Source organism: Lucilia cuprina, chromosome 3 (assembly GCF_022045245.1).
Source record: "Lucilia cuprina isolate Lc7/37 chromosome 3, ASM2204524v1, whole genome shotgun sequence".
NCBI lineage: Eukaryota > Metazoa > Arthropoda > Insecta > Diptera > Calliphoridae > Lucilia > Lucilia cuprina.
The window spans coordinates 66,075,222-66,102,975 of NC_060951.1; the positions used below are offsets into that span (position 1 = coordinate 66,075,222).

At 27.7% G+C, this 27,754-nt stretch overlaps 4 protein-coding genes across 5 annotated transcripts in view; 2 read left to right on the plus strand and 2 right to left on the minus strand.

Annotated features, from left to right (window-relative positions):
• The window catches only part of LOC111678967 (protein gone early), a 30,945-nt gene extending 5,659 nt beyond the window's left edge, over positions 1-25,286 (plus strand). The window contains 14 exon segments of the mRNA XM_023440438.2: positions 2,132-2,492; positions 2,630-2,845; positions 2,848-2,964; positions 3,036-3,197; positions 21,375-21,495; positions 21,555-21,648; positions 21,706-21,754; positions 21,830-21,984; positions 22,058-22,185; positions 22,246-22,453; positions 22,516-22,683; positions 22,807-22,991; positions 23,055-23,672; positions 24,784-25,286. Of these exon segments, the coding sequence (XP_023296206.2) occupies positions 2,231-2,492; positions 2,630-2,845; positions 2,848-2,964; positions 3,036-3,197; positions 21,375-21,495; positions 21,555-21,648; positions 21,706-21,754; positions 21,830-21,984; positions 22,058-22,185; positions 22,246-22,453; positions 22,516-22,683; positions 22,807-22,991; positions 23,055-23,672; positions 24,784-24,871 (2,571 nt within the window). The 5' untranslated portion in view covers positions 2,132-2,230 and the 3' untranslated portion in view covers positions 24,872-25,286.
• LOC111678901 (keratin, type 1 cytoskeletal 11) lies at positions 3,262-7,755 on the minus strand. 2 transcript variants are annotated; one of them, XM_046946086.1, is made up of 3 exons: positions 7,671-7,755; positions 3,817-4,549; positions 3,262-3,752 (listed from the first exon to the last, which is right to left on the minus strand). In XM_046946086.1, the coding sequence occupies exons 2-3, from the start codon at positions 4,535-4,537 to the stop codon at positions 3,499-3,501; spliced, it is 975 nt and encodes a 324-aa protein (XP_046802042.1). In that variant the 5' UTR covers positions 4,538-4,549; positions 7,671-7,755; the 3' UTR covers positions 3,262-3,498. The 2 variants fall into 2 exon arrangements, with proteins under 2 accessions (XP_046802042.1, XP_023296112.2); XM_023440344.2 differs by lacking the exon at positions 7,671-7,755 and adding an exon at positions 4,623-5,063.
• Positions 11,584-13,196, minus strand: LOC111678969. Its single transcript, XM_023440440.2, has 2 exons — positions 11,995-13,196; positions 11,584-11,912 (listed from the first exon to the last, which is right to left on the minus strand). Exons 1-2 carry the CDS (start codon positions 12,482-12,484, stop codon positions 11,725-11,727), a joined length of 678 nt encoding a protein of 225 aa, XP_023296208.1. The 5' UTR covers positions 12,485-13,196; the 3' UTR covers positions 11,584-11,724.
• LOC111678968 lies at positions 19,232-21,029 on the plus strand. The gene is made up of 2 exons (XM_023440439.2): positions 19,232-20,466; positions 20,531-21,029. The coding sequence occupies exons 1-2, from the start codon at positions 19,938-19,940 to the stop codon at positions 20,737-20,739; spliced, it is 738 nt and encodes a 245-aa protein (XP_023296207.2). The 5' UTR covers positions 19,232-19,937; the 3' UTR covers positions 20,740-21,029.
• Positions 25,287-27,754: the final 2,468 nt, after the last annotated feature.

Sequence of the window (27,754 nt, forward strand, 5' to 3'; positions counted from 1 at the left end):
ACTATGTCTTATAAATTACATTTAGACATACATATATACATATGTATGTTTGTATGTATGTAAGTAATTTAGATTTGTTTAATTTAGTCTTGGCCAAAAGAGCATGAACTAAAATTTTAACTTGCTATTATAATTATGCCAACTAAGATACTCACATTTCGGAATAATTTTTTATTTTATCTTATCTTAAAAAAAATACAAAGAAAACTGAAAAATAAAAACGTTCTCAATTTTAAGTGATTCAAACTCTCTAAAATAATCACATTACAAGTATGTATGTACAAATATGAATGTTCTTACTATTATATGAAAACATACTAACAAATACATACTTACTTACATTCATACATTCATATTTATTTCAATTAAATTTTTAGTCACTAAATAGTTTATTTGTTTTCTCGTTATCATTATCAAAATAAATTCATTTTGCTGAAATCAAATTTGAAATGAAAAGTTAGGTATAACTATTTTTTGGTAATTTAAAAATTTTACTCTTTATTATTTTTAATTGTTAAAATTTCAATTTTTTGACAGTTTATATTGACAACATGATTCTCTTTTGACATATACATTGTCAATTGTTTCACTTAATTTTGGCCATAGATCATAAATCATAAAGACAAAGTTTTGATTTTATAACTATCTTAAGTTGAATTAAAATAAATTTAAAGTTATTATGTCATGATAAAATTATAAATTAAATTATTTCGTTACTTATTTTTTTTATACTCGTTTGTATGCAAAAAACATGAGTATATATGTTGTCTGATACAGTAATGTTGTTCTCTCATTGGTCATTTGTACAGTATGTTTTATAGTTTATAATATTTATGTAGATGTATATATTTATTTATGCCAAAACATTTCTGATAAACTTATTAAGGTTGATTGCTTGCATTTTCGTCCTTTCAACGTTTTGGAAATAATAACATTTTTAATTTAAAAAATTATTTTTCTTCTTTTTGACTTTTTTAAACAAATTTAAAAAGTATATGGCATAACTTTTGTTGACGACTGTATGAATTGCATGATGATCTATTTTATGCTGATCTTCTCTTTCTCTTGGTTCATTGCCATTATACATATATTAGCTTGAACTATACGGGCAAATTGTCATCAATTGTATCCAATTTATATACAAAAGAAGTTTTGCATTATTGTTTGTTCGGAATAAAGGGTGTCCCAAATGTTGACATGAATTTTTTATATATAATAAATGCTTTATTAAAGAGAAACAATCAAATTTAACAGGATCATGACTCAGTTCTGAAACATCCAAAAAATTCACCAAAAATTGTGGTAAAAGGTTGATTTATTTATATTTGTAGCACCCTTTGGTATGAGTATGTTATATTCTGGGAAACTTATTCAAATTCACATTCTAAAAAATTAAAGCTTTGATCTTAATTTAATTATATTAAAATAAAAAACTTTGATCAATATAAATGTTGTTGTAATATCAATAAAAATTCAATATTAGTAATATTTTGTTCCAAATATATTTATTTATAGTATATGCAGATAAGATTATTTTGACTTTCAAATTGCTTAACGATTATTTTAACAATTTATTTCGTAATAGATAGTATTTAGTTTATTGTAAGAACTTTCTGTAAACTATTATCTAACTAAAAGAACGGCGATATATTTTTTGTATTTTTGATATGGAATTAATAAAAGTAGATATTTTAGAGACCAAGGTCAAGGTTTTGTTTACATGTCTCTGTAAATATGATTAAAAAAGCTAAAAATATAAAACCTTAATGACTTTTTAATTGTTTTGAAATTTTATAAAATCAAAATTTTTATTAATATGTAATGCGTTTATTATATTATTAAACAGTTAATTAAAAATTTTATGCAGTAAATGTTTTATTAATAAAATATTTTGGTTTTTTTTTACACTTAATTATAAAATTTATCTCTTAGCAGTTTGTGTTGCTTTTTAAATATTGTTTATTTTATTTTATTTTTTAATATTTTGTAATAGTTCTTAAATATTTTCTGAAACATTGTTATATTTTATTTACACATATAAATGGTTATTAAAGGTGTAAAGCATTTAAACATTATAAATTATGTTTTAAATTACAAAATACAATATGTTTTATTTTTCTTTTATTTACAGATCAGTTTTAACTTTGAAACTAATTATTCTAAAGAAAATATGTACAATATTTTATGAAAACAATACCATTAATGTGTTAGTAGTAATATTTTATACAAAATGAATTCGAATCAAGGGAAATTTCGACCTACCATTAGTGCCATTGATGAAGTTGATGACCGAAATTTAAAGTTGGATGATGCAAAACAACAAATAGAAGGCAGTGAGACAGCGCCATTAACGGCAAATCAATTGAAATTAAACATAGATCAAAATCTAGGCGTTCCCAAAGATGTAGAATCACAAAACGATCGGCATGATAACGATATTCAAGCTGAAACACCGATTTCGGGTGGTCCCGGCTCGGTGAATGGCTTTAGAGGTTGGTACTTAGCTAAATCACCACCATTCCATTTTCACTTTTTAAATGTTACACGCACTAATTCACATTCATTCACGCTTTGTTTTTGTTTTTTCTTTTGTGGAATACTGTGTCCATTGTAGCCTTTTTAATTCCAGGTCGTATGTCATTCGATGCCTTAATGAGGTTATCTCGGAAACGACGTATTATGTATGTAACCACAGCATGTCTATGTGCTGTGCTGCTGATAATCATTATAATGATGATTGCGTTTTGGCCAGAAGTGCCATTTTATCTTAAGGCTGAGTTATGTTTAGAAAAGGAGTGTGTTCATTCGAGTCAACAGATCTTGCTGTGGTCTAATACTTCTAAGAATCTTGTCAGGATACATATCAATGGGCCTGTGGCAATTTTGACAAAGAATTTGCTGAAAATAATTATTATGTAATTAAGAAAGGGGAGTGGAATTACAAGACTTACAACGAATATCAAGGTGAGTTTTTGGTAAAATTATTATTTATAAAATAAACAGATTAATGTGTAAAATTATTTATTTAAATTTAGAATTAAATGAATTAAATCGTTTTATATCAATGTTGCCGACGTCATCAGTTTCATATTCAGTAGAATCAATGGTTACAAGTCTATATCGATCTTGTAGGGAAATCGATACTCTAGATAAATCGCAATCAGACTTGTTACTTAAGAAAGCTATAAACTCTGTGGGTAAGTGATAATTATTTTGTATAAAAATATTTTGTAAGTTTTATTCATATTAGGTAAAAATCCATATTACAGTTTTTTAAATGTGGGAATTATAGCACGATAGTATGCTGTAGAAAATGTTACACAATCTTCATTTATTATTATTATTATTATTATTATTATTATCATTTATATTAAGCAAATTAAATTTTGAACATAACTTCCGTTTAAATGGTTTTATTCGTTTAATTTTTATAAAACATAACATTTACTTGTATACAAATTAATACTTTTCGAGTGTTTAAAAATGCGATAAAAACTATTAATGACCAGCAGGAGGCAAATAAGCAGAAGATTTGGCTCCATTATGTCCAATAGAACCTGCAGAACCGCCAACAAATGAATTAGAAATTCCAGAACCGACACCAATAGCATTACCAGCATTGCCATATCCAGCACCAGTACCGGCTCCTGAAGCACCACCATTAGATCCATCCAAAATACCAACAACCGACTGTTGGGGAGCAACGCCAGCATCAGTATGTTCAGAGGAGCCCTCGATTTTATCGTATTCGGCTTCAAATTAAAATTGATGTTAGAAACAATAATTCAAATATAGAGTGAATTTATATAAAATTACCTTGAATTTGTTTTTGGGCATGTTGAGCTTCTTCTTCGGTCTTGTATTTAATGAAGAATACTTCTGGTTTGCTGGGTACAGATGGAGCAGGTGTTGCAATATCGCCAACTTCCAAAGAGCTATCCTTTTTGGACAAAACGTAAATGACGGTCTTTTCTTCTTGGGGAGCATATTCGGCAGACAATTTGACATTAGCATTACTAGATGATGGAGCTTTAATGAAAACGACGCGATAATTCTTTTGAGGACGACCAATAACTAAATGTTTGGTGCGTTCCAAATTTTCGTTATCTTCGGGTGCAGCAACAGTAATGAATTGTTTATGTACGAAAGGTGCTTCGAATTGGGCTGAGTGATGTTGATTGTAATTTGATGATGAGCTTGATTGGAAACCGCCGAATGATGATCCACCGCCTAAGGAACCAGAACCGAATGATGAACCACCACCAATAGAACCAGAACCAAATGATGAACCACCACTAATAGAACCAGAACCAAATGATGAACCACCACCAATAGCTCCAGAAGAGAATCCACCAACACTGCCTCCTTGGAATTTTCCAGCAGCACCCCCAAATAAAGCTCCAGAACTACTGCCCAATCCTCCAAAACTAAGACCACTGAGACCTCCAATATTTCCAGAGCTACCAGAGCTTCCAAAGCTGCCAGAAATACCACTACCGTAATTGTATTGTGGCTTAGCCAAAGCTAAAGCAGCCATTGAGCACAAAGTCTAAAATTATAGAAAAATAATTAAACATTATAATAATTCCAAAATCGTTTAGAATAATATCCAAATCCTTTACCAGAAATACGCGCATCTTAATGAACTATTGATGTCGAATAATCTTCTCAATTGTAGATTTGTGCAGTTAACTTAAAACTGATGGCTATTAGTCAAATCATCAACATTTTTATACAAAAACATCTTCCGAAAACTTAACAAAATAACAAGATAATAGTGCCAAAAGCATTGTATACCATTTTTTTTGGGTGTATCAATCACCTTTTTCTATATAATTTTTTTATTTCTTCTTGTACTGTTTTATTTTTTGTTTCTTTAATTGATCAATTAATTTCCTCAGTAAGTCATTGCTTTTGACACTACTAATACATGTCTTGATTGAAGATCACAGACATGTTGAACTTTCGTATGGGATTTGATTTGGAATACCAGTTGTTTTTAATTGATATTTGTCATTTCTGTTGTGATTATTGTTTCGTGTTTGTTTGCATTTTTAATCTTTGTGAATTTTATTATGTTTTATATATATACTAATTTTAAAACTTAATGTTTTTCCTGAGTATTTTGACACTTGTTTATGTTTGAAAAAAAAATAAATATTTTGATAAAATACTAGATGTGGATCACAAGATAAAATGACCCACAAAGTTATGTGGTAACATAACATACATCGAAAGGAAGCTAAGAAATGTATGTTTCAAAATTAATTTGTTTTATAATCCTAAACGCGATTTTTTTTCCAATATTCACTTTTTACTTTGTTAAAACTGAATTACTTATTCAATCTCTGAATAGCGCACTGTGTCACTCGTACATCATCATTTCAAAAGTTCATATTTCATTTTCGATATTTTTTTTGTATTGTTTTATTTGCCTTATGTTATTAATTATCATCTACTGTTTGTAACCGTAGCCACAGTTAAATTTGCATATAATCAATGCATGCAAAATTGATTGCAAAAAATGCAAATTCGACATTGTGGCGCAAATGGTACTCAATTCATCACTCTAAAATTGTGTTTATCTATTCGTAGACATCTAAATTTTTATTTATTTTGTTTGAAACAAAAAATTAAACGATAGATATTAATTTGTATGGTACTTCCTTAAATATGTTTTATACAAAAAAAAAACATTTTTCAAATTGTATACTAAAATATTGGTATACAAAACTTTTTATATTATTTGTAGCGTTCTTTGAATATACTTTATTTCATTATAATTGATTTCTGATTTGAGTTAGCTAGTTTTTGATAGTATGTAATTTAGTATTAGATCTATCCATAATAAAATAAATGTTGAAATAATCGATTATTCAGAAGATAATTTGCTAAAATTAATTCTTAAAAAATTAGTAAGAAAACAAGTACATTTGATTCCTAAAACTCGCTTCTATTCGTAAAAAATACAGAAATGTTTTTCTATCCATTCTAAATATGATAATGTAAATACTTTTCTAGGTATCGTATATTAAATTTTAGAATTTTATCATACCATATAATTTGCTAATTCTTATCTACCAGTTATGAATTATTTTTGTTACTCACTGTTATTATTAATCTCTTCAAGGATGTGATCAAAACCATTTGATTAATTGTACAAATTCATAAAATATTTCCCAGCTACTTTTTTAAAACTCATTAATTTAATATTTGCATTTAAATAAACACGTTTAAGTTAAATGTATTTAATAGCATAAAAAATTAATTATAATCTAAAGTGATTAAAGTTATCAACCTATAGTTTTTAAGTTTAAAGTTATATATGAAATTGTATTATTGTCTTCATTAAATATTGATTCTTTTTTCAATAGAGATATGTATATTCAAACATGTTTGAGTTGTGTCAAAGAAAACACTAAGTTATAATAATGTTTGATCAAAACGTGATTATGCGTTCTTTTTATTAAAGATATATTATTTCTTGTTACTTGTTTGAACCGCAAACAGGTGTTTCTTTAAATTGCTTTCAAACTAAATTTAGCTCAAATGACAACTCCTCAATCATATTGATTTGTTATTTAAATATTAAAATTTTGTTCTGTCGTCAGTTTTTATAACAGAAAAGAAGAAACACGATATCAAGACGGAGTTTTTATTTTTTAAATTTAAAATTGTAGTTAACATTTAAAATTTGAAGGATTTTTAAAATCCTTTTAAATTATATTGAAATTTGTGTTGTTGTATATTGCCTATCTTAAAGGGATCAATATGGTGGACCCAAGTGTGTATACAGCTAAAATTAAACAGTAATTTTTTTTAAAATGAATCATGTTTCCTTGAAGATAGATTCCATATTGGTATATTATACTCCCGGGGTATAGATATGCTCCTAAAACATCTAGTCTGCTGGATCTATGATGGTCAAATGTATCCTCGGCCTTTCCTCATCGACAATCGAACGAGAGAGCCATTACGTGTAGCGAAAAGGACTTTGTCCTGACTGGTCTGCTGATTGAGGTTGTTTCGGGATCTACATAATGGCTGTGTTAAAAAAAACAGGGGAGAATGTTGGTTTAAAGACTCATATATCCAAATGATATATATGTATGTCTGTATTCTCTCTCCGGTAATGATGCCATCTATAGTATCTCGGAAGTTGCTTCTCATTCCGTAGATTGTCAGGTGACATTATCTCGACAATCCTAATCAATTGGCAATTACGTCTCTTTTGCCAAAGCAGCAGCACCCAGCAAAAAATTTAACATCTAAAGTATTACTAAGTAATTTTTTGGCTTTTGTGGATGTAATATTTAATGACTTCCGAAGAAGCGAAAATAATTTTATTTTTTTAAATTGAAAATAATTGTACTAAAATTTTTATAGCAACCATCAAATATGGAGGGTAATTGGTTTTGTCACTCCGTTTTTTAACACTTTCAAGTATTGGTCGTTGACCCATTAAGATATGTACGGATATTCTAGATCCTGATTAAATTCCATGACGATTAAGCCATGAAAATATTTATCATTGTTAAACTTGTTAAAAAACTTTGTAAAAACTTAAGCATATAAATATAGTACAATAATAACGCTAAATATAACTATTGTATTATTTTACTTTACTATCATACTCTTATAAATTTGATCTAACCATATTTATTCCTTACATTAAAACAAACTTTATTTACACAGTTTTATTATTAATCAAAGAATACAACTTGACATCTTAGCGAATTTCAAATTAAACTAAATTCATTTAAAATTGTCTAAAATGATTGAACTGATAATGTCAATAGATAGAGCAGTATTAGAAACTATAACAACTACTCAAAAATCGATATCAATAGAGTAATGAAATATAAAAACAACAACATTTAAAAACATAAAGTTTAATTTAGTGCTTTAACATAGAAACTACTCAAGTTAAGAAAGAAGATCAACAAGATAAATAAACATTTGAGTGATTTCCTACTCTATTGATTGTTAATTGAGTATTTTTTGGGTATCTATTAGATTGTTTTTTTTCTCTAATATTTGTGTGAGTGCGTGCGGTTTTAAATGTATTTGAAAAATCCATAATTTATGAGAAATTAATGCAAATTCCTTATTTTGATAAACAAAAATTTGAACTTGAAATATTTTCCTTCTCTTGTCTTGTAACAACTTAAATGAAATTTATTTATTTGAAAATAATTGTTATTGATTTTAAATTTTACGAGTATTATGGCATTTTTTAATTTTATTTTTATTGTTGTTATTATGGTTCTTTTTTAGTTACGAATATGATTAAATGTATATGGTTTTCGGTTTTAGAGTTTAGCTAAGATTGGTGGTTAGCAGCGATGACGGTAGTACTGTTATTGGTAGATGGCGGTGTTTACCGGTTTTTTTGTATTTAAATCTCTTTGATTTATGAGACAGTTGTACCTTGGATCAATTTCAGTTAAAATACGTTTTGAAAAAAAGAGGGGAAATTCCAGAATATCGGCTTTTTTGTATATATACTTATTCATATGATGGTATGTTTTTATGAGTGTGTGTTTGCGTGCAAGGTGTATGATCTTGGTGTAATCATAAATTCATAATAATTCATGAGATTTCAACTGTATTTATTTACAATAAATAAAGAGGATTTAATACAAAATTTGAATCCAAAATATGCAGAAAACAACCTTCTGCAGTATCAGCAAAAGAAAAAGACTCTAGAGAAGAAATGTTACAGAAGCTGAAACTTTGCATTCAAAGAGAAGGAGAGAGACGATGATACGAGATATTTAAGATATCTGTTATATTTGCATTGTTAAAATTCATTGAAAATATTTATGTTTTCTCATTTGCAAATTGATTAGCATTTTGACATTCATTTTATTGTTTTATTACTAATTATACTTTGTCGGCTTTTAAAAATGTTTTAATATTCAATAAACAATTTTATGCATTTCAATAAGAAACATCCATTTTTATTTATTTTGATTCACCGAACAGACTAGCTTTTATTTTATTTTTTATTAATTTTTTAAATATGTATGATTTTTATTTTTGTTTAAGTTTAGTTTAAGTTAAATATAGCAGCAGTTTAACAAAGTAAAATATTTATGGGGAGTGAAACAATTATGAAGCTGACGCAGACTGTTTGTTTGGCAGGCAAATTAGACAATGAAAACAACAAAAAATTATAATTTTTATAATTGATGCAAATGCGTATTTAAAGTGTGAAAACCCAATGGGCGGTAAAGTTAAAGATGTTTTTCAAAATGTTAATTATTATTTTATTCAGCATTTTGTTATTTAAATTTAATTGAAATTTTTAGTTTGCAAAACTCCATTCAGTGTTGATTTATTCCAATAATTTGCAGATGAGTTTTATTTTGATCTTTTTAAACATGGAATTTGAAATTCACCTACCTAACTACCTACCTAGTTAGAACTTAAATGATTCAAATAAGTTAATTTAGTTCAACCAAATAGTGCATTTTATTTGTTTCGGAAGAAATATGAAAAAAACTTGTTTTAAATTTTGGATAAAATTATCTTATTAAATAATACAAAAACAGTGTTCGAATAATTTGTTAACAGATCATAAATTATATGATTTTGAAATAATATCAACTAGAGTTGAAAAATGCTAATTTCTTTTATATTTCTTTGTCTTTGAATATAAAATTTATCATTTTGTTTTCAACACCTTCGAAAACAATTATTTTTATGTTTAAGTTATAAATAAAATAACTTCCTTATTATTGCATAAATTGTTGTTAATATAATAATAAGATTACCAAATTGTTTTGTTGTTATTACAAGTGCCAAAAATAAGTCTTTATATATAGAATAATCAATTCATGCAACATTTATCTGTTGCTATACAATTAAAATTTTAAATTTATTAGATTGGATGAATGTTTTTATTAAAAATCAAATCCGATGAAATATATGTAAGTTTCCATTGGGCCTTATGTGTGCTTCCTTACCAGTCCCTCACATATGTATCTCCGGTCTAAGAGATAAGAACACTAACCACTTAAATACCGGAGGCCACATATGTTATTTTAAACCGGTACTAATCAATAACAACTTTTTTTGTAAAAATGTATAAAATGCGTTTTTTTCCAATACATTTTAAAAAATTCAAAGCTGATGCGTCATACACATAATGATTGTCGTTATCGATGCCTCCTATTGTCGAGGAGGTCTATAAAAGTTAATAAAAACATTTCCGACTTTTTTACCTCTAATAATATCATAATAAAAATTCAAAGATATAAAAACTGAATGTATTTAAAAATGATTTTTTCAAACTATTTTTGTTTTTATGCAAATTCTTTTCAAACCACAACAATTGAAAAGTTTTAATATCTTCTTTTGTTATTTTATGATTTGATTTGTGTTTTTTCTTTTTCGTGAGATTTCAAATTTTGCGTAGGTGTATTTGAAATTTGTTGTTGTTTTATATTTGCATTGTTTTAGTTTTGAAGTCATTAATTTATGTCTTTCGAGTTGTCAAAACATTTGTTTAAATCGTTGATTTTATGGTGTAATATACAAGATACATACGTTTAAATTAAGAAATGAAAATAAAACACATATTCAAAACAAACGAATACTTGTTGGTAGTTAACAAGTTGTAGTTAATTTATTTTTTTGTTAACAATCTTATGACATTTGTTAATAATGTTTTCATTAGTGCTGATTATTAGATGAGCAGTTTTCTGCAGCACCAAGGCTATGGGCTATTAATCAATATTAAATTAAATTGGCATTATATTATTTTTCAAAACTGTCAAAGAAATTAAATTTGAATTTAAATCAGTCCGTTTTGTTTTAAACCAATGACACCGCTGAGTCCATATACATAGATGTTTATAGTATTTTTAAAATATTATGTTAACTTTGTTTCAGTATAACATCGTATGTGAAGATTCTCACCATATGACTGCTATATATATAATATACATTGTATATTCCTAGGATCGTGAGCAGTGCTCACGATCAATCGTTTGATTGGTGTATTTTTAATAAAACATAAATAATTGAAAATAGCAGGGCTTATGATGTATATGCACAATTATGGACCGATAATTTTACTTGTATGTTTAACCAATTAAAAAGCATTTTCTAGGTAAAACCTTATATGGGTGGAGTTTTATTTATGGACTGGTCTTAACAAATTTATGTTCGAATTTTTGTTAAAAAAAAATTTATATAAAATTTTATTGCCATACTAGTATTTCTAAGCAAGTAATGGTACTTCTAAGCTAGTAATGGCACCTTATATGCTTGGTAGAGTAATTTAAAGACCGATTTAAAACAAAATATATACTTACCCTGCTCTCGTTATATCCCTTTTATTTCGACATTAAAAATGTCCGGTCTTAAACGATTTTGTTGAGAGAAGAAAATATAGGTTCTTGTGCCATAAGATAAATGTAATCGGGCGAGATCTCGTATCAGCGGATTGACTCAATGTGATTTCCTTTCAATTTCAATTTCCTCCTCTGTGCTTCAGAACTCCGAAAGGCTGATATAGCTTAGAGCTCTCTTCGAGTACATATTTCTCTTTCACACACATTAAAATTGTTAATATTTAATTTCGTTCAAAACTAATTTTTATTTAAAAATAAACAACAACAAATACTAAAATTCTACAATTACGAAATTCAATTCTTAAATAATAATCAACAAGTGTAATTAAAAAGTCGCTACAATATTACTTAAATAAACATCCTATTTGCTAATAGGGGGCAAATATTGGCTGATGGCAGACTTTTCTTGAGAATTTGGTGCAGGGGCGATTTGTTGATAGTTGTAAGAACCTTCTGGAGTAAGACCATCCAAAGCGCCAACAACAGAGGTAAGAGGAGCAGTGCCTTCATCAGAAAATTCATTGGTGCCTTCCAATTTGGCGTATTCATCTGCAAATATTAAAAATAAACACAAACAGAAATTAGGGAAATAATTAAAAGTTTTAAGCAGTGCTTCTCTTATTTTACTTACTTTGGATTTCCTTTTGAGCAGCTTCAGCTTCTTCGGGAGTTTTGTATTTGATGAAGAATACCTCAGGTTTGCTGGGTTGAGTAGGAGCTGGAGTAGCAATGTCGCTAGCATCCAAATCGTTATCTTTTTTGCTCAATACATAGATAACAGTCTTTTCTTCTTGAGGAGCATATTCGGCAGAATATTTAACATTGCCAGCGCCAGAGTTAGGAGCCTTAATGAAGACCACACGGTAGTTCTTTTGTGGTTTTCCTAAAACTAAATGCTTGTGTTTAGGTTGGCTGTCATCATCTTCTGGGGCTGAAACTAAGTAGAATTGTTTGCGTACTACAGGGGCTGGGGTTGTGGAGGCTGGTGGCAAATATTTATCACCACCATGATGCCCTGCTCCGAGAGGAGCTGTTTGTTGTGCTTCGTATCCATAACCGAATTGAGGAGCAGCTGAAGTTAAAGCCACCAAGCTTAAAGCAATAAAAACTAAACAACGCATTTTGTAATATTTTTTATTTAATTACTAAATCCTTTTTGACGATGTATTGTCTATGACTGTGTTCTTTGGATATGTATTCTTGAGTTGTTTGTTCTATACTGTATGTTTTGATCTAAACTTATTTTGTATTTATTTGTTTATATGCGAAATAATTTAGATATCTCTAAACTTATTATAATGCAAATCTAGATTGGTCTCAAATCTTATTATAGTTTTTCAAATTAAAGTTTTTATTAATATTTAGTTGACAGTTTTGAGTAGTTTTTTTTACTACCTTCTTTGGTGTATCAAATTGAGTAATTTTCAAATCGGCAGCAAAAACAACTACACTTAGCATCTACTCAATAAAAGTGATTTTTGTTTGTTAATATAATTTTTTAATATTACAATAGAGTGTATTATTTAAGATTAACTAAAAAGTTCAATAAATAAAGAAGACAATAAGATACATTTAATCATAAATATTATACATTTATTAATGTTATCGTTGTAATCAATAATCAACCATCTTTGCATATTAATTTTAGATGATTTTTAACTTTGTCGCTTAAAATAATAGAAAAAATTCCGCAGACAGTCGGTCGGCATTAAAATGTAAATCTCAGGAACGGAATATGTATATTTTTGGGTTTTTTATTATTTTTGCAATAAATTTCTTTTATTTTTTGTCTGTTTGTTATTATTTTTTTGAAATGATTGCTCATTAACACAGCGTGACACTTTTGTTTAGCTGTCAAATGTTGTATTTAATCGGTTATGATTTATTCGAATAATCGTTAAGATATTATTTAGGAGAAATATTAATAATGGAATTAAAAAAATCACATTTTAAAATTCAAATGAGTTTCCTAAACTTTTCTATGCGCTCTGCATATCCTTTGTTATAATATCATAAAATAATAATACAAGGTTTGATGATTTTAATGATAAATCGAATAACGATAACCTTAGATATCTCTAAAAAAATTATGATATTTTGGCGTCACCCACGCCATTAAATGGTTTTTGTCTATTGAAAAAATCAAATAAAACTATTGTGCAATATTGTTTTAAGTTTTTTTTATAATACCTTTTTGGCTGATTAATAATGATTAATTTTAATTAGGTTAATAATCTCAAAATTTCCCATAATAACCTTCAAAATTTCAAAATCATTCTAAATTAATCAATGATGATGATGATTTTAAAGATATCGATGTTAAAATATGGTTAAAAAGTAGCAATATTTTTGTTTATCCTAATATGTATGTACTTTAAAAACAAAAGACTTAGAAAACAAACTTTTTTTTGATGATTTAAAAAAAATGGTTTAAAAATAACAATATTTTTGTTGTATGTAAGTATGTTTAAAACAAAGGACTTAGAAAACGAACTTATACGAATTTCATAGAATAAATATTTTTTTAAGCCTTTAAATGTTTTCTTACTTTTTTACTTTGACAAATGACAAAAAAGACAAATGTGGTGTCAAATATTCAAAAATTGGAAGTGATTTTCGAAAAATGTTTTAAGTTTTCAAAGCAATTTTTGGATCGTGATAATTAAATAAAAATTTCTAACATATGTCGAATGCAGTTAAACCCTGTTCTTGTAGCCCGAATTATGTTAATGTGACAGTAATAATATACTTTAAGGCAATACAATATTATTTTCTAATAATCGAAATTTGGAAAAAGTTATACTTTTAAAATAATCTATGAATCCTAAAGCTGACTACACACTATAATATTCAGTAAAACGACATGTCAAACTTTTTAAATAAAATTAAAAATATAAAAATAAATTTAAAATAAAAACAAAATGAAAATTTACGTTCTTTCATTGAATTTTTCCAAATTAAAGTTTTATTTTATTTCAAATCTAATAGTGTAAAAACAATTTATATTTTTAATTTAATTTTTTTGATAATCATACCAATCATTATTTTATTTTGTTTTGGTAGTATGAAATAAAAATCTAACGACTTCTCTCATAGTAAGTAGGTAGCTTAAGAACTATTTGTTTTTTTTTTTTTTTTTTTCAAAATTTTGAACTTGTATTAAATTTTTAGTATTTAAAAAAAAACACACACACACAAATGTCAATAATAACTTATTTTTAAAAGTAAATTACTCTTTTAAATTCTTTTGATATCCGTACTATCATGAAAAGTGCCCCGATCACTTTTAATATCGACGTATGGTAGTACAGTCGATATCATCTCAAAATATATTTATGGTTAGAAATATGTATGTTCTTCCTTTCAAAAATAATGTGAAAATAAAAACAAATTAATTTAATTTCCTACAAATTAAAATTTTATGATCAATTCCTTATTTTAGAATTAATTTTATTCGAAGAATTGTCTTAAAATAAATTTAGATTTTTACCTTGAAAACGTGAAAAAGAAAAAATTTAAAATGTTTAAATGTCTAAATATAATTATAGTTTATTGACTATTAAGATTTAAAAAGAGATGCATTAATTTTTGAATCTATAAAGGAATTCACAAACATATTTTTATTATAATTTAAACAAACGTTTAATCCAACTTCCTGAATACTTCCCTTACTAGTTTCAAACATGTGATACAAAACCATTATTTATTTATAATAAATTATTTTGCAAAGACTGATGCTGATACTATTTGTTTAAGGAACTGGAAATGCTTTTAGATCAGAACAAAAGTTAAAATTTGTATGTAAACTAAATATAAGTCATGAAAGATAAGCCAAATAAAGCATTGTTAACTTTAACAATGAATCTGTTTGTATCGTTTGAGTGAATATTTTGGAACAAAGAAGAGAAAAGCCAAATACAAACTACTCAAATATGTATGTAAGTTCCGTTTTACCAATTAACCTAATATGGTGTAGACTTCTAGAATTTACATATTTACTTTTAAATCCGCTCTTATGAAATAAAATTTGTTTGCCACCAAACAAATCTTAAAAAAGAATATAAATCAATTTAACATTGAACTTGAATTTCAAATTATCATTAAAAATAGCCTTGTAAGTTTCTATAAAAAAATCTAAATCTAATCTTAAAGTTTATAAATATTTGCATCAAATTTTAAGAATATATACCAATTTGAGTGTTTTATAAAAATATTTTTAAGCTGATCATAAAAATATCAACACGTTGAGACGAATAAATTTGCATGATAATGTCCAATTCATGTTAAAGACTATCAAACGAGCTGGATAAAAATCTTAGTGAAATAAAAATGTATAGACTCTTTATCACTTTGTAGGCAAATTTGGACATATGAAACAAATTGGTGTTAAAAAACAAATAAATTTATGAATTTTGGTAAAAATTAATTTAAAAACAAGTAGGAAAGTATAGTCGGGCATGGCCGACCATATGATACCCTACACCATGAGTATATTTTTACAATTTTTACTTTTATAAAATTTTTATTTTTTGTAAAGAAACTTTTATGTTGAATATTACCATAATTCCAAAATATTTAAGCCATTTATTGATAAAAAACTAAAATTTCTAAATCAGGCTTTATATAGGTCAAATATGGGCCGATCCTCGGTAAATTTGGGAAAAGGATATATTTCTAAATAACAGTTAGTTTTGTTGAGTTTCATTGCGATACAAATGGTTACAAGTCAATTTTAGACGTTTAAGTCATTTTTTGAAGGGGGGTTTGTATGGGGGCTAGGGTCAAATATAGGCCGATCCTTACGAAAATCTGCAGTATCATTTATACTTATAAAACTTATTTGTGCCAATTTTTAGAGAGATAGCAGAATATTTGACGTAATTATAGCATAAAAAGTTCAAATCGGGAGGTACGGTTGTATGGGGGCTAGGTGAAATAATGGACCGATTTCAACCATTTTCAATAGGCTTCGTCCTTGTGCCAAAAAACATGCTTGGTCCAAATTTCATCAAATTATCTTGAAAATTGCGGCCTGTATCTTGCGCACAAGGTTTACATGGACAGCCAGCCAGCCAGCCGGACAGACGGACGGACGGACATGTCTTAATCGACTCAAAAAATGATTCTGAATCGATCGGTATACTTGGGTATACCGTGGGTATTGGACCAATATTTGTATGTTACAAACATCAGCACAAACGTATAATACCCTCCCCACTATAGTGGTGTAGGGTATAATGAAAGAATGCAGGCCGGCAATTGTTTTATATTTCTTTGTTAGAATATTTGTTTATAATTAAAATAAAACTTGGGTGGTCTTTTTTTAAAAGATTAAAAAGTTTTTATTTGTATGGGCAACTGTAACTAACTATAGGTTTATATGTATTTCTATTTAAATTTTTTATTGTATAAATCCCAAGATAAATGTAATCGTAAAATAAGTATTAATGACTTTCCAATCATCACCTGTTGATTAATGTCAACCACTCATACACACCCAATATCGTAACCCAAATCGTCATTAATCTTAAAATCTTGGAAATATTTACATTAAAATGTTGAAGAATAAAAATCAACATGGTAACAAAAAATTAAATTATAATAATAATAATAATAACATTATGAACTAAAGGCCATTTTCCTATACGAAGAACGTTGTCTCTCTGTCGTCCATGTGGTTTAAATCAATGATATTCAAAGCTTAAAACATCATCAACATTTAATGTCATCTTTAGTGGTTTATTATAATCTAATCAAGATCACTCACCTATAGGCCTCTTATTTGTTTTTATTAGTATTATAATATTTGTTTTTGTTGTTTTATATACAGTTTGTGTGTGTATATTTTGTGTTGACAATTTATAACTGTCAAAATTAACAAATTATAGCAATTTTTTTGTTTGTAGAAAATTCAAATTTTTGTATACATTAAGTTTTAAAGAGAAGTTAAAAAATATATATAAAAAAATTTATTGTCAACTTTATGGCTTTTGACAGAATTTTGAAAAAATATGTTTAAATCTATCTTTAAACTTGTTTCGGGCGAAATCGAATTTAATTTTATCACTTGGATTACTAGTGTATTAGAGGATTTTGAACTCGAATGTGTAAATAATGTCTATGTTATTCGTTAAAACACATTATGCACCTAATTTAAATGTTTCTCTAATTGACAATAAAAATTGGCGCCATTTATGTAGTGTTATTTTACTTGACCAGTATTCTTACATAAATTAATTCATTTATTTGACTTTTTTTAAATTATTAACTTGGATAGGCAGTATTTTATCTTACTGTTTAGCTTGATCGTCGTGTACAGTTACTAGATATATTTGGTGGACAAGTTTTTGTTAGTATCGAGTGTTTTATTGTGGGATTGTTTTTAACCTTGTTTCTTTTTATAGATTAAATTGATTTAAATATTGTCTTTGTTGATATTTTTATTTAAACAAAAAACATAATAAATATTTTGATTTATTAGAATATTTGTATCGAAAACAAATAAGAATCCAAATATCTCTTATGTATATAGTATATTAAGTCACAATGTGTACATAAAAAAAGCAATTAAGAACTAGTAAGGGATTAAAAGTCACTGAAAATATCTTGTGCGTCCACACCACACGTTCAACGATTTCTAGCATGTTATGCGTCTGTCAAAAAGGAGAATCAATGTATTTGTATGCTGAAAATTACAAGTGTTAATAGAATGCTTACTTCTTTTAGAAGCGTCAACTCGTCAGCTGATTTGACATTTTAATAAATTAATAAATTAAAATGGTTTAAAGATGAAAAACAATAAAAACTGTAAAAATCGAGAAGTTTTTTTAAAAATGAAATAAAATATTTACGCTTTAGAATGTGAAGCAGTTATAAAAAAGCATGTAATGCTTTGACGCGAGGATCCATTGTGTGGACTTCCAGCTTAAGCCAGATATTGGAGGTCTAAAGTTACACAAATCAGTTATTAGCGAATATCTTGCTTATTATGCGTGCGTAATAATATTTTCTATAAAAAATTGAATTTCCTACATTTTTGTTAAGAATCATGTTTGCATTCATTAGTTGTTTTCGAGCTATAGTGCTTTGTTATTATATAAAAATATATAATATATTTTTAAATCTTAACATTTTTAGCTCATACGCAGATCATGTCATGAGTATTATCTAAAGATACGTAATTAATTTATGTTACATATGTAGCATCTCTCCATTGCCCATAGTGCAATGTCCGCCTGTATGAAAATTCCTATTAAGCCAGAAGGCTAAAGTTAAACTCATTTAAAAATTGCGATATTTCGCAGAGAAGAGGTATTATATATGTATATATGTTCAGAAGAGCTTATACACGAAATTTGATTGTTGAGTTTTGGACGAGCACTCATTTTTAGATAAACATTCAACATACTACTACGGCCATCACAAAAGCCGATAATGGAATTTTTTAGAACCTTTTAGAACAGAACACTTTTCAATGTCGAAATAAAGAGGATATAAAGTAGAAACGTACACAAGGGAAACTTTAGATAGCATGGGAAAGGCAGTAGTATACAGGGATGAGTATCGTAGAATACATAGGAATTACTTCCAGGAAACAACAGACGATAAAACATTCAGTGAATACTATAAACGATTTTTAATATTACCAATAAACATTTTCCGTAAAAAGAAGTGCACATTAGGCCCGATAGTGGCTTAGGTTTATTTATAAGTAAATACTAAAAACTCTAAATCAAGGTATAAAAATACTAAATATAGATTCTTTGATCATGATCTAACATATCTCCTCATAAAGCCGCCAATATTTATTAAACTAAACGATTTGTTATTATCTTAATTAAAGAAAAAATTTTAATTTTTAGTTTTAATTTAAAACAAAAGCTGAGTCATTATAATATCAATAAGTTTATATTCTTAAAATATTGAAAATAATAACAAAAAAATTTAAAGCGGCCCAATAGAGAGAAATAAATTTAAATAATTTATGGATCAACATTTCGGTCAAATCGTACTTAATCGTATACATAACAAATAACTGCGAGTAACCACAAACACAAAAACATACTAACGAAGATGACACGACGATGCTGGTGATTCGGCGAAGACCCCTAAATACATGGACAACTAACTCCAAACCAACAGTTAGTGCATGTAATTGTTGTTGTTTTGTGTTTGTTTGGTCAAATATTTTTGTCAACTAAAAGGCAATAGCAACAACAACAACAGCTACGAGTAGAAGGTGTAAATATGGTGATCGTTACTCTTAAAGAGTAGGCTTAACTAAACTTGGTGTTGTCTCAAATAAAGAAGTTGGACAAAAACAAAACTCAAAGACTTAAATCTGCATATTTAAAAATATTAACTAAAATGAAAAAAAGACAAGTTTATAATGTTTGTTTTCAATTCGATCGATCTTTGGAAATCACTTAATTTTTGTATAAAAGTTAAGAGATCATTAAGAATGAGTATACAGTGCAGTGTTACAATTTAAGCAAGAAACAAGTCAAATAATCGAAGAAGAACGAACTATTAATTTACAATAAAAATTTATTAAACGAAAAATCTTTAATCAAAATGCGCGTATTCGTTGTGCTATCAGCTTTTTTGGCTGTCGCTTGTGCCGCTCCTCAATATGGTTATAAACAACCTGAACTCTTAGGTTCTGGACCATCTGGGGCCTTTAGTGGATTATCTCCAGCTAGTTTGCAACCCTCAACACATGGACATGGTGGTGATAAGTATTTGCCTCCTGCACCTACCACTGCTGCTCCAATTGTACGCAAACAATTCTATGTTGTCTCAGCCCCCGAAGATGATGATAATCAACCAAAGAATAAGCACTTGGTTTTGGGTCGTCCACAAAAGAACTACCGTGTTGTATTCATTAAAGCTCCCAACTCTGGTGCTGGTAATGTTAAATATTCCGCTGAATTCGCTCCTCAAGAAGAAAAGACTGTAATTTATGTATTGAGCAAGAAGGACAATGAATTAGATGCTAGTGATATTGCTACTCCTGCTCCCACCACCGCCAGCAAACCTGAAGTATTCTTCATTAAATACAAAACCGATGAGGAAGCTCAACAAGCCCAAAAGGAAATTCAAGGTAAGTGCCCCAAAACGTTTTCAAACGAAAGAAAACTTTCTATAAATTATTTGATCATTTTTAGGTGAATACGACAAATTAGGAGGCACCAATGAAGTTGCCGATGAAACTACCGCCCCTATTACTTCCGTTATTGGCTCCTTAGATGGTCTCAATCCCGATGGCAGTTACAACTATCGTCCTCAAAATAACAACGTCGGTCAAGCTAGTGGAAAACACCCAGCTGTCCAAGCTCCTAGCTCACAATACTTGCCAACTTTGTTCAAACACTAGATCTTGATCGTATAACTCGAATTCAGTGATCATCTCTTAACCCATGCTTTACGTAAATGTTGAAAAATTAATTGTTAATTGTTTTTTGTTTTAATTAGTTTTTAAGTTTAGATAATGTACAAATCACGAATTGTTACCATACTTCATAAACAAACATTTTGTACTAGTAGAATAAAAATTTAATTCATAAAAAAAATACTTTTTTTAATTGCCTCCAAAACATTTTTTTTAATAAATAACATTTTATACCTAATTACACCTGATGAAAAATCAATATCAATAATCATATAATTCGAAATAAATTTTGATATTGTGTTCAAAATTTTGTTAAAGCCGTAAATTTAATCTTTTGTTACAGAAGTATTTTCCAATTTTAGACCTTATTGTTTTTTAAATTAAAATGTATGTATAAACTTAAAAGCTTGTTATTATTACCATTCTAATTGTATGTATACAATTAATTAAGGAATATTTAGGATTTATAGATAACAATTGGAAACTTCAATGAAATACTCTTTCATTTAAAAAATAAATATTACGAGATATCTGTGTGCAAATAAATAAATAGCTTAGAACAATCTGTATTTTTGTCATAAACGAAAATTTATAAATATTTATTTAATTTTATTTTGCAGACGGTTGGCAAGCATTCCGCGATTTTAATCGTTTACAATATTGGGAATACAAAAAAGCGTTGGTACATTTACAGGCGGCTTATGGTATATTTCCATACTACAAAGTTTCTGTAGAAAATCGGTAAGTCCTTTCATGAAACTCATTTGCATCATTTCAAATAAATTCAATATCTATTAAAGATTCAATAAACCTCATGACTATATCATAACTTTGGACGAAGGAGAAATTGGTTTACCGGATAAATATTTCTACAATCGCGATCAAAATGATGAGGTATTAAAGTTTGGTGTTGATATATTAAGCAGTTTTTAAAAATCTTTTCCTTTATAGATTGTTCGTGCCTACGTTTTGCTTCTACGTGATTTCGCCATTAATATGGGTAAGCGAAGAATATAAATTATTTTTAAAAAAGGTTATGTGAATAAATTTATAAAATTTGTGGTTTTATTTTAAGGCATTGTTTCCGGTGAAGCAGACCTATTTGCTGATGAAGTATTCCATTATGAGAAGCGAATTGTAAACCATATTAATCTTGTTAGGTTGTCGTCAAAGGAAAGAGTTTTAAATGAAATAAAAACATTAGCTGAAATGAAAACAATTGCACCATCGGTAAGCAAAATGTGTTAATGATTTATTTTCTACATCATAAATAATGTATTACTTTTCTTTTTTATTACTAAAGCTTCCGATTTTGGAAACATTACAAGCTCTCTTTCCTCATACAAAAATAACCGAGGAAACTGAAATCTTGGTAAAAGATGTGGAGTTTTTCCATCAAATCTCAACAGTGGTAGCTACATCAGATAAAAAGTAAGTTATTAAATATTTAAAATTTAAAATTAAATACACAGAAACCTTGTTTATTTTCAGACCCATAAATAATTTTATTATTTGGTCAATGGCCCGTCATTTGCTTCCACATTTGTCGAAGGAATATCGAAATTTAGTAGAAACATTTGATCATGCGATATATGGACGAACGGCAACGTATCCCAGATGGATGATTTGTACTAAAATTGTTAAAGAATGGTTACCATTTGCAGTTGATTTTCTGCAACAAAATAAAGAACTGGAAAAGGTATTTAATTTCCGTTGTTGAGTTTGAAGTACATAACTGTTTTTTATTTTATTTTTTTTTAGTTTACTACAAAACTTTCAAATCATAGAAAATTATCCTCCTTTAATAAAACCAGCGGTAACGATGAATTCCTTAAACTTATGTATTATAGTTTAAGGAATCAATTAAAACAATCTGTTGATGAGGCCGGTTGGATAGATAAGGATATTAAACATTTTATAAATGAAAAGGTAAAGAATATTAAATTTTATATACATATGTAAGTATATAAACATTTTTTATTATTTAAAATAATATTGACCTTAAATATGAATGCCTCGGATGTAATGTTTGAATTATTTTTCATAATCTAGCTTACAACAATGCGTTTGCAGATTGGTATACCAGAGGAGGTACTGACAAATAAAAGTTACATAAAAGACTATTATAATGATCTTTTACTAAACAATCTATTCTTTGTGGAACATTTACAATCTATATGGAGCTTCCGTAAGGCTCGAATGGAAGAGAAACTTAAGGCCTTAAATATCATTGATACGTAAGTAAAACTAATTATTGGTAAAACTTTGTATGTATTAATATGAACTATTCTTTTTCTTAGTATTATTTCTGAAATGTATTCGTACAATGAATCGCCAACTGTGGCCTATTCCAATATGCTGAATATGTTGGTTATATCGCGAGGAATAGCAACGTCAGCGTACTATGACTATCGTTATCCAGTTGCTGTTAATTTTGCACGCATTGGGTCCGATATACTGGAAGTTCTTATCGATAGTATTTCAACATTTGTCGAACAATTTAAATCCGATAATACGGAAACATTCTTTAGCAGTTTGAATTTGGCGAAAGTGGATGTGGGTTGTATAACAGCTGATGAAGAAGATGCCGATGATCTGAAAGAACTTTCTGAACATGCCTTGAAGAGTTTCCATATTACACTAAGTTCAGCAAAAATTACCGCAAAAGCTCTAAGTTCTTTTCTTAATGCCATCGACAGTTCTTCTCCCATAATTGGCGCTTCATTTGATCAGGAGCATACATACGAGGGTTTAAGGCTAACGGAACGCTTAAGGTTGCCAGGCTTAAGATCATTCAATGAAAACGAACTTTTTACTTTGGCTTATATGCAAAAGCATTGTAGTACTTTAATAGCCGATAAAAAGGATTATGCTCGCATCAAACCACATGTGGAACAAAAATTGGCTGAAAGATACTTGTAAGTACATACTCATATAAACATACATAGATATGTATATTAGGCTTCACGCAATATTTTTGAAATTTTGATATCATACTTTTTATGGCAGTTTTTGGAACAGCGCTAATATTGGCGTAATTATTTTTTTTAAATTTCATCTCCTTCATCTACATATTTGCGGCCAAAATACCGATTTTGGGCGACATTTTTTTATAGGCCGAAAACTGCTGTACATATTTCAAATCTGACTTTGGTATACTATTCTACAGGAAAATTTAAGATATATAAACTTAATTTGACAGAATTTAGATGCACTATAAATGCATAAGAACAAAAGAAAAAAATGCAATTTAAAAAAAAAATCAAAACCTGATTTTATCATTCGTAAATATAATATTCAATGCCCTTAAAAAAAAAGTGTTAAAATTTTTAATTTATTGTAATCCCTCTAGGAGTTATGATGGTTATAACGTTGGCTTGTGGTTTAATAATTTCCCATCAAACAATGGTGTTTTTCATCATCATCTCTGAATTTAATAAAACTCCATCCAATTAATGTTCCATATATAACATGTATAATGACAAATTTTGGGCCTTATAACTTTCGTGGTTTTCGAAATATAGCGTTGTAAAGTTTAAAATCTGAAAATTTAAAGTCTCATCACATCTAAAGGGTTAATGATAAAATTTTTGTTTTTGCATCATTTGTCTCAGCAAAAAGCATATATATTTTGATTATGCACAAAGACACTTTTTTTGAAATATTTTTTTTGAAAAAATGCTTGATTGGATAATACTAAATGCACTTTTGAAACATTAAAAAAGTGTGAAATTAAGCTCATTCTTATTGATTTTTCCTATAAAATCAATTATTAGAGCATGATTTCCTATAAATTCTATAGTTTCTGCTCTGTAAAAATGTCGCTCAAAATCAGTGGTTTCTGCCTCAGATATGCAGAAGAAGGAGTTGGAATTTTGAAAAAATTATTACAATAACCTTCTAAAAAATTGTGATATCACAAAAATGGGAAACATTTTATTTTTTGAAACGAAGCCTAATGTATATAGTATGTAGGTATATGTACTGTTTTATTAAAACCCGTTAAATTGTAAATTCATTTAATTTTAGATTTAATGCCACTTGGAATCACATACAGTTTTTACCACTCTCCACTAGCTGTTCGGTTCCATCAGTAAGATGTTCAAATATACTCTAATTAATTCTTATAGCTCTTCCACATGTACTCTAATCCAAAAGCAAAACGAATGCGGAAACCTACAACGTCTGTTTATAAACATAAATATGTATGTATGAAAGATAACTTACTTGCCACCATCATCACGTTGTTTCGATCCTTTCTATTCGCTTATTTAAGTTCATTTTAAGTATTTTATTAATTCCACATCTCAGCTTAAGACATGTGATTTTAACATTTAATCGAACGTCAATTTGTTAACTATTCCATAGGTATAGAGTATACTTACATACATAGAATTCACAATTAAAAAAACATAATTTATTTGTAGCATTTATGATTTAGAATTACAACTACAATTTGTAAGATTTATATTTTCAACAATAAAAACGAATTATAAATAATTTTGTATAATAATTATAAAATAACTACCGGTTGAAAATGTATTTTAATTTAATGTTTAAACTTGGCAGCTCTGTTTTAAGATTACGATAGCGCTATCTGTTGTTTACAAATAACCCGTTTGTAAAATTACGAAATCGATGTGGCAACATTTCTTCAAAAAGTGCAGCCATCTACATAAAACAGTCTGGCGACACCAACAAAATCAGAAAGCTTACGGAGCTGCCAGACAGTTGTTAACGGCCTGTGGTTTTTAAATGATTGTTGCCACATCGATTTCTAGATTTTTTAAATGAGTTACATAAAAACAATAGATGGCGCTACCGCGATCTTATAACAGTAATGGCATGTTTCAGTCGCAATTCAGGTCTGAGTTGGGGAACAACTCTCGCGTCATCGTGATTATTTCTTAAACGCGTTCAGGCTTGTGTTTGTTGCCTGGCTTTCGACAGTTTTGCGTCTCGCTCGCACTGGTGTAATGTATTACTTCATGTAACTGTTCAAAGTTACATGTTGTCTACATTAACCTCGTGCTTTCGTTTTACCTCAAGTGAGGTTATGTTTTATTGGTGGAGACCATAGAATACTCAAACGTTTTTAACTGGTGGAGACCATAAAATACTCACGATATAACCTGGTGGAGACCATTTAAACTCAAATATATACTGGTGGAGACCATTAATACTTTTGATGAAATCAAGTCCGGATGCTCCAACTTCCTATATGAAGGTATAGGTCGGTTTGTGGGGTTTTCTCTGGACAAACGTGTGATAACCTGGCAATATGAGTGCTTGATGCACCGCCATCCTAATCAAAACCCAAAAAAAAAAAAAAAAGTAATGGCATGTTTTATGAATCCTTGAAATATAAGTAACGATAAATTAAAAATAATAGTTTTTTGTTGCCATCAATGTGTGTTAACGCTTAAAGTTAGCAACAAAATGAACTTCACCTGACTTGTCATCACTCCACAAAACAAATCAGTGAAGTCTTGAAGTTATTTAAATTTCTTTAAAAATAAATTTTTATTTGGTAATTTTCTTTAATTTAAATAAATTTTAATTTAATTCATAAAGAAAATATATGAATGTGTTACTAATAATTGTACAATTAAAGAGTAAATTAAAATATAAATATTTAAAAATACTGTGATACAAAAGTGACCAAATAAATGATGCATGTGTACTCTTATCGCACTTTTATTTCGTTAGAGTCCATAGATTACCAAAACACTTAAAAATTTTCCTGATCACTTCGATAATTGTTTCTTTTATAGCAATAGTAATGAAAAAGCATAGGAATATAGTTTTTGAAGAGTTCGACAATATAATATGTTTTCAGATATTAATTACTTACCATTTACATGCATATACATACATATAAATATGTATGTATGTAAAAACAATTCATTTGATAAATACTAGAAAATTTTGATATTTTTTACAATAATTTGTTTATTAATTTTTTGGTATTTTTTATTTATTTATTTTTTTTAATTTCATTTATTTATTTATTGTATCATAAAGGAATGCATTTATTAGGACAGGGATGGGCGTGTTGTATGTTTGTTTGTATCTTGAGTGTGTTGTTTTTGTGTAACTGTATTGGTAGTGATTTGTTTTTCGTTTATATTTAAAAATTAATAGTTGTTTAATTAGATCAACTGCTGCAGTTGCTTATTTTTGGGTTCGTCTATCCTCAAGATGTCGCTTTTTATATTTTATTATTATTATTTTTTTTGGGAGGGGAAAGAGTTTTTATATTTTCATAAGTTTTTATTCATAAATCAGATTGGTTTTATTTTTATATTTTTAACAATTTATAAAACTTTTTTTTAGAATATTAACAACTTTTATTTTTTTTTTTTTGTATTTAGCAATTATTAAGTTTTCTAATGATTTTTTTCTTTTTTATTTATTAGCATTATTATTTTATTTAGATTTTGTGTTTGTAACTCATAATTATTAAATTTTTAATTATTATCGATTTTTACATACTTGATGTTTTTGGTTTTTAGTTACAGTTTCTTGTAAAGGTTTATTCTTTCTTTATTTTTTTAATACTTTTAAGGGATTTTAATTTGTTTATCTGTTATTTTTCTAAATTATTGTATATTAAATATTTTTGTTTTTAATTTAATTATTACATTTAAAAAATATCATAAGCATCATTTGTTTTTTATTCTTGCAATCTTACGTTTATTTGCTAAAAAATGTTTTTTTTATTCAAAGACTGATTAATTAAAAAGTAAAACTTAAACAAAAAAAGTATAAAGTAGAAGTAAAAAAATTGTAACAAACTCAGTAGCAAGTTGTATGAAAAAACGAAAGTACAAAAAAATTGTAATAAAACGGAAAATTCATGTAGAATGTTAACAATTCGACCAGTGACCAGGTTTTTGCACAGATGAACACAATATCAAGAATATGTAAATTTAAGAACTTTAAAAATTGAAGAACAGAACTGATTAAAATATTTTGAGCAAAATACACCAGTTTAATA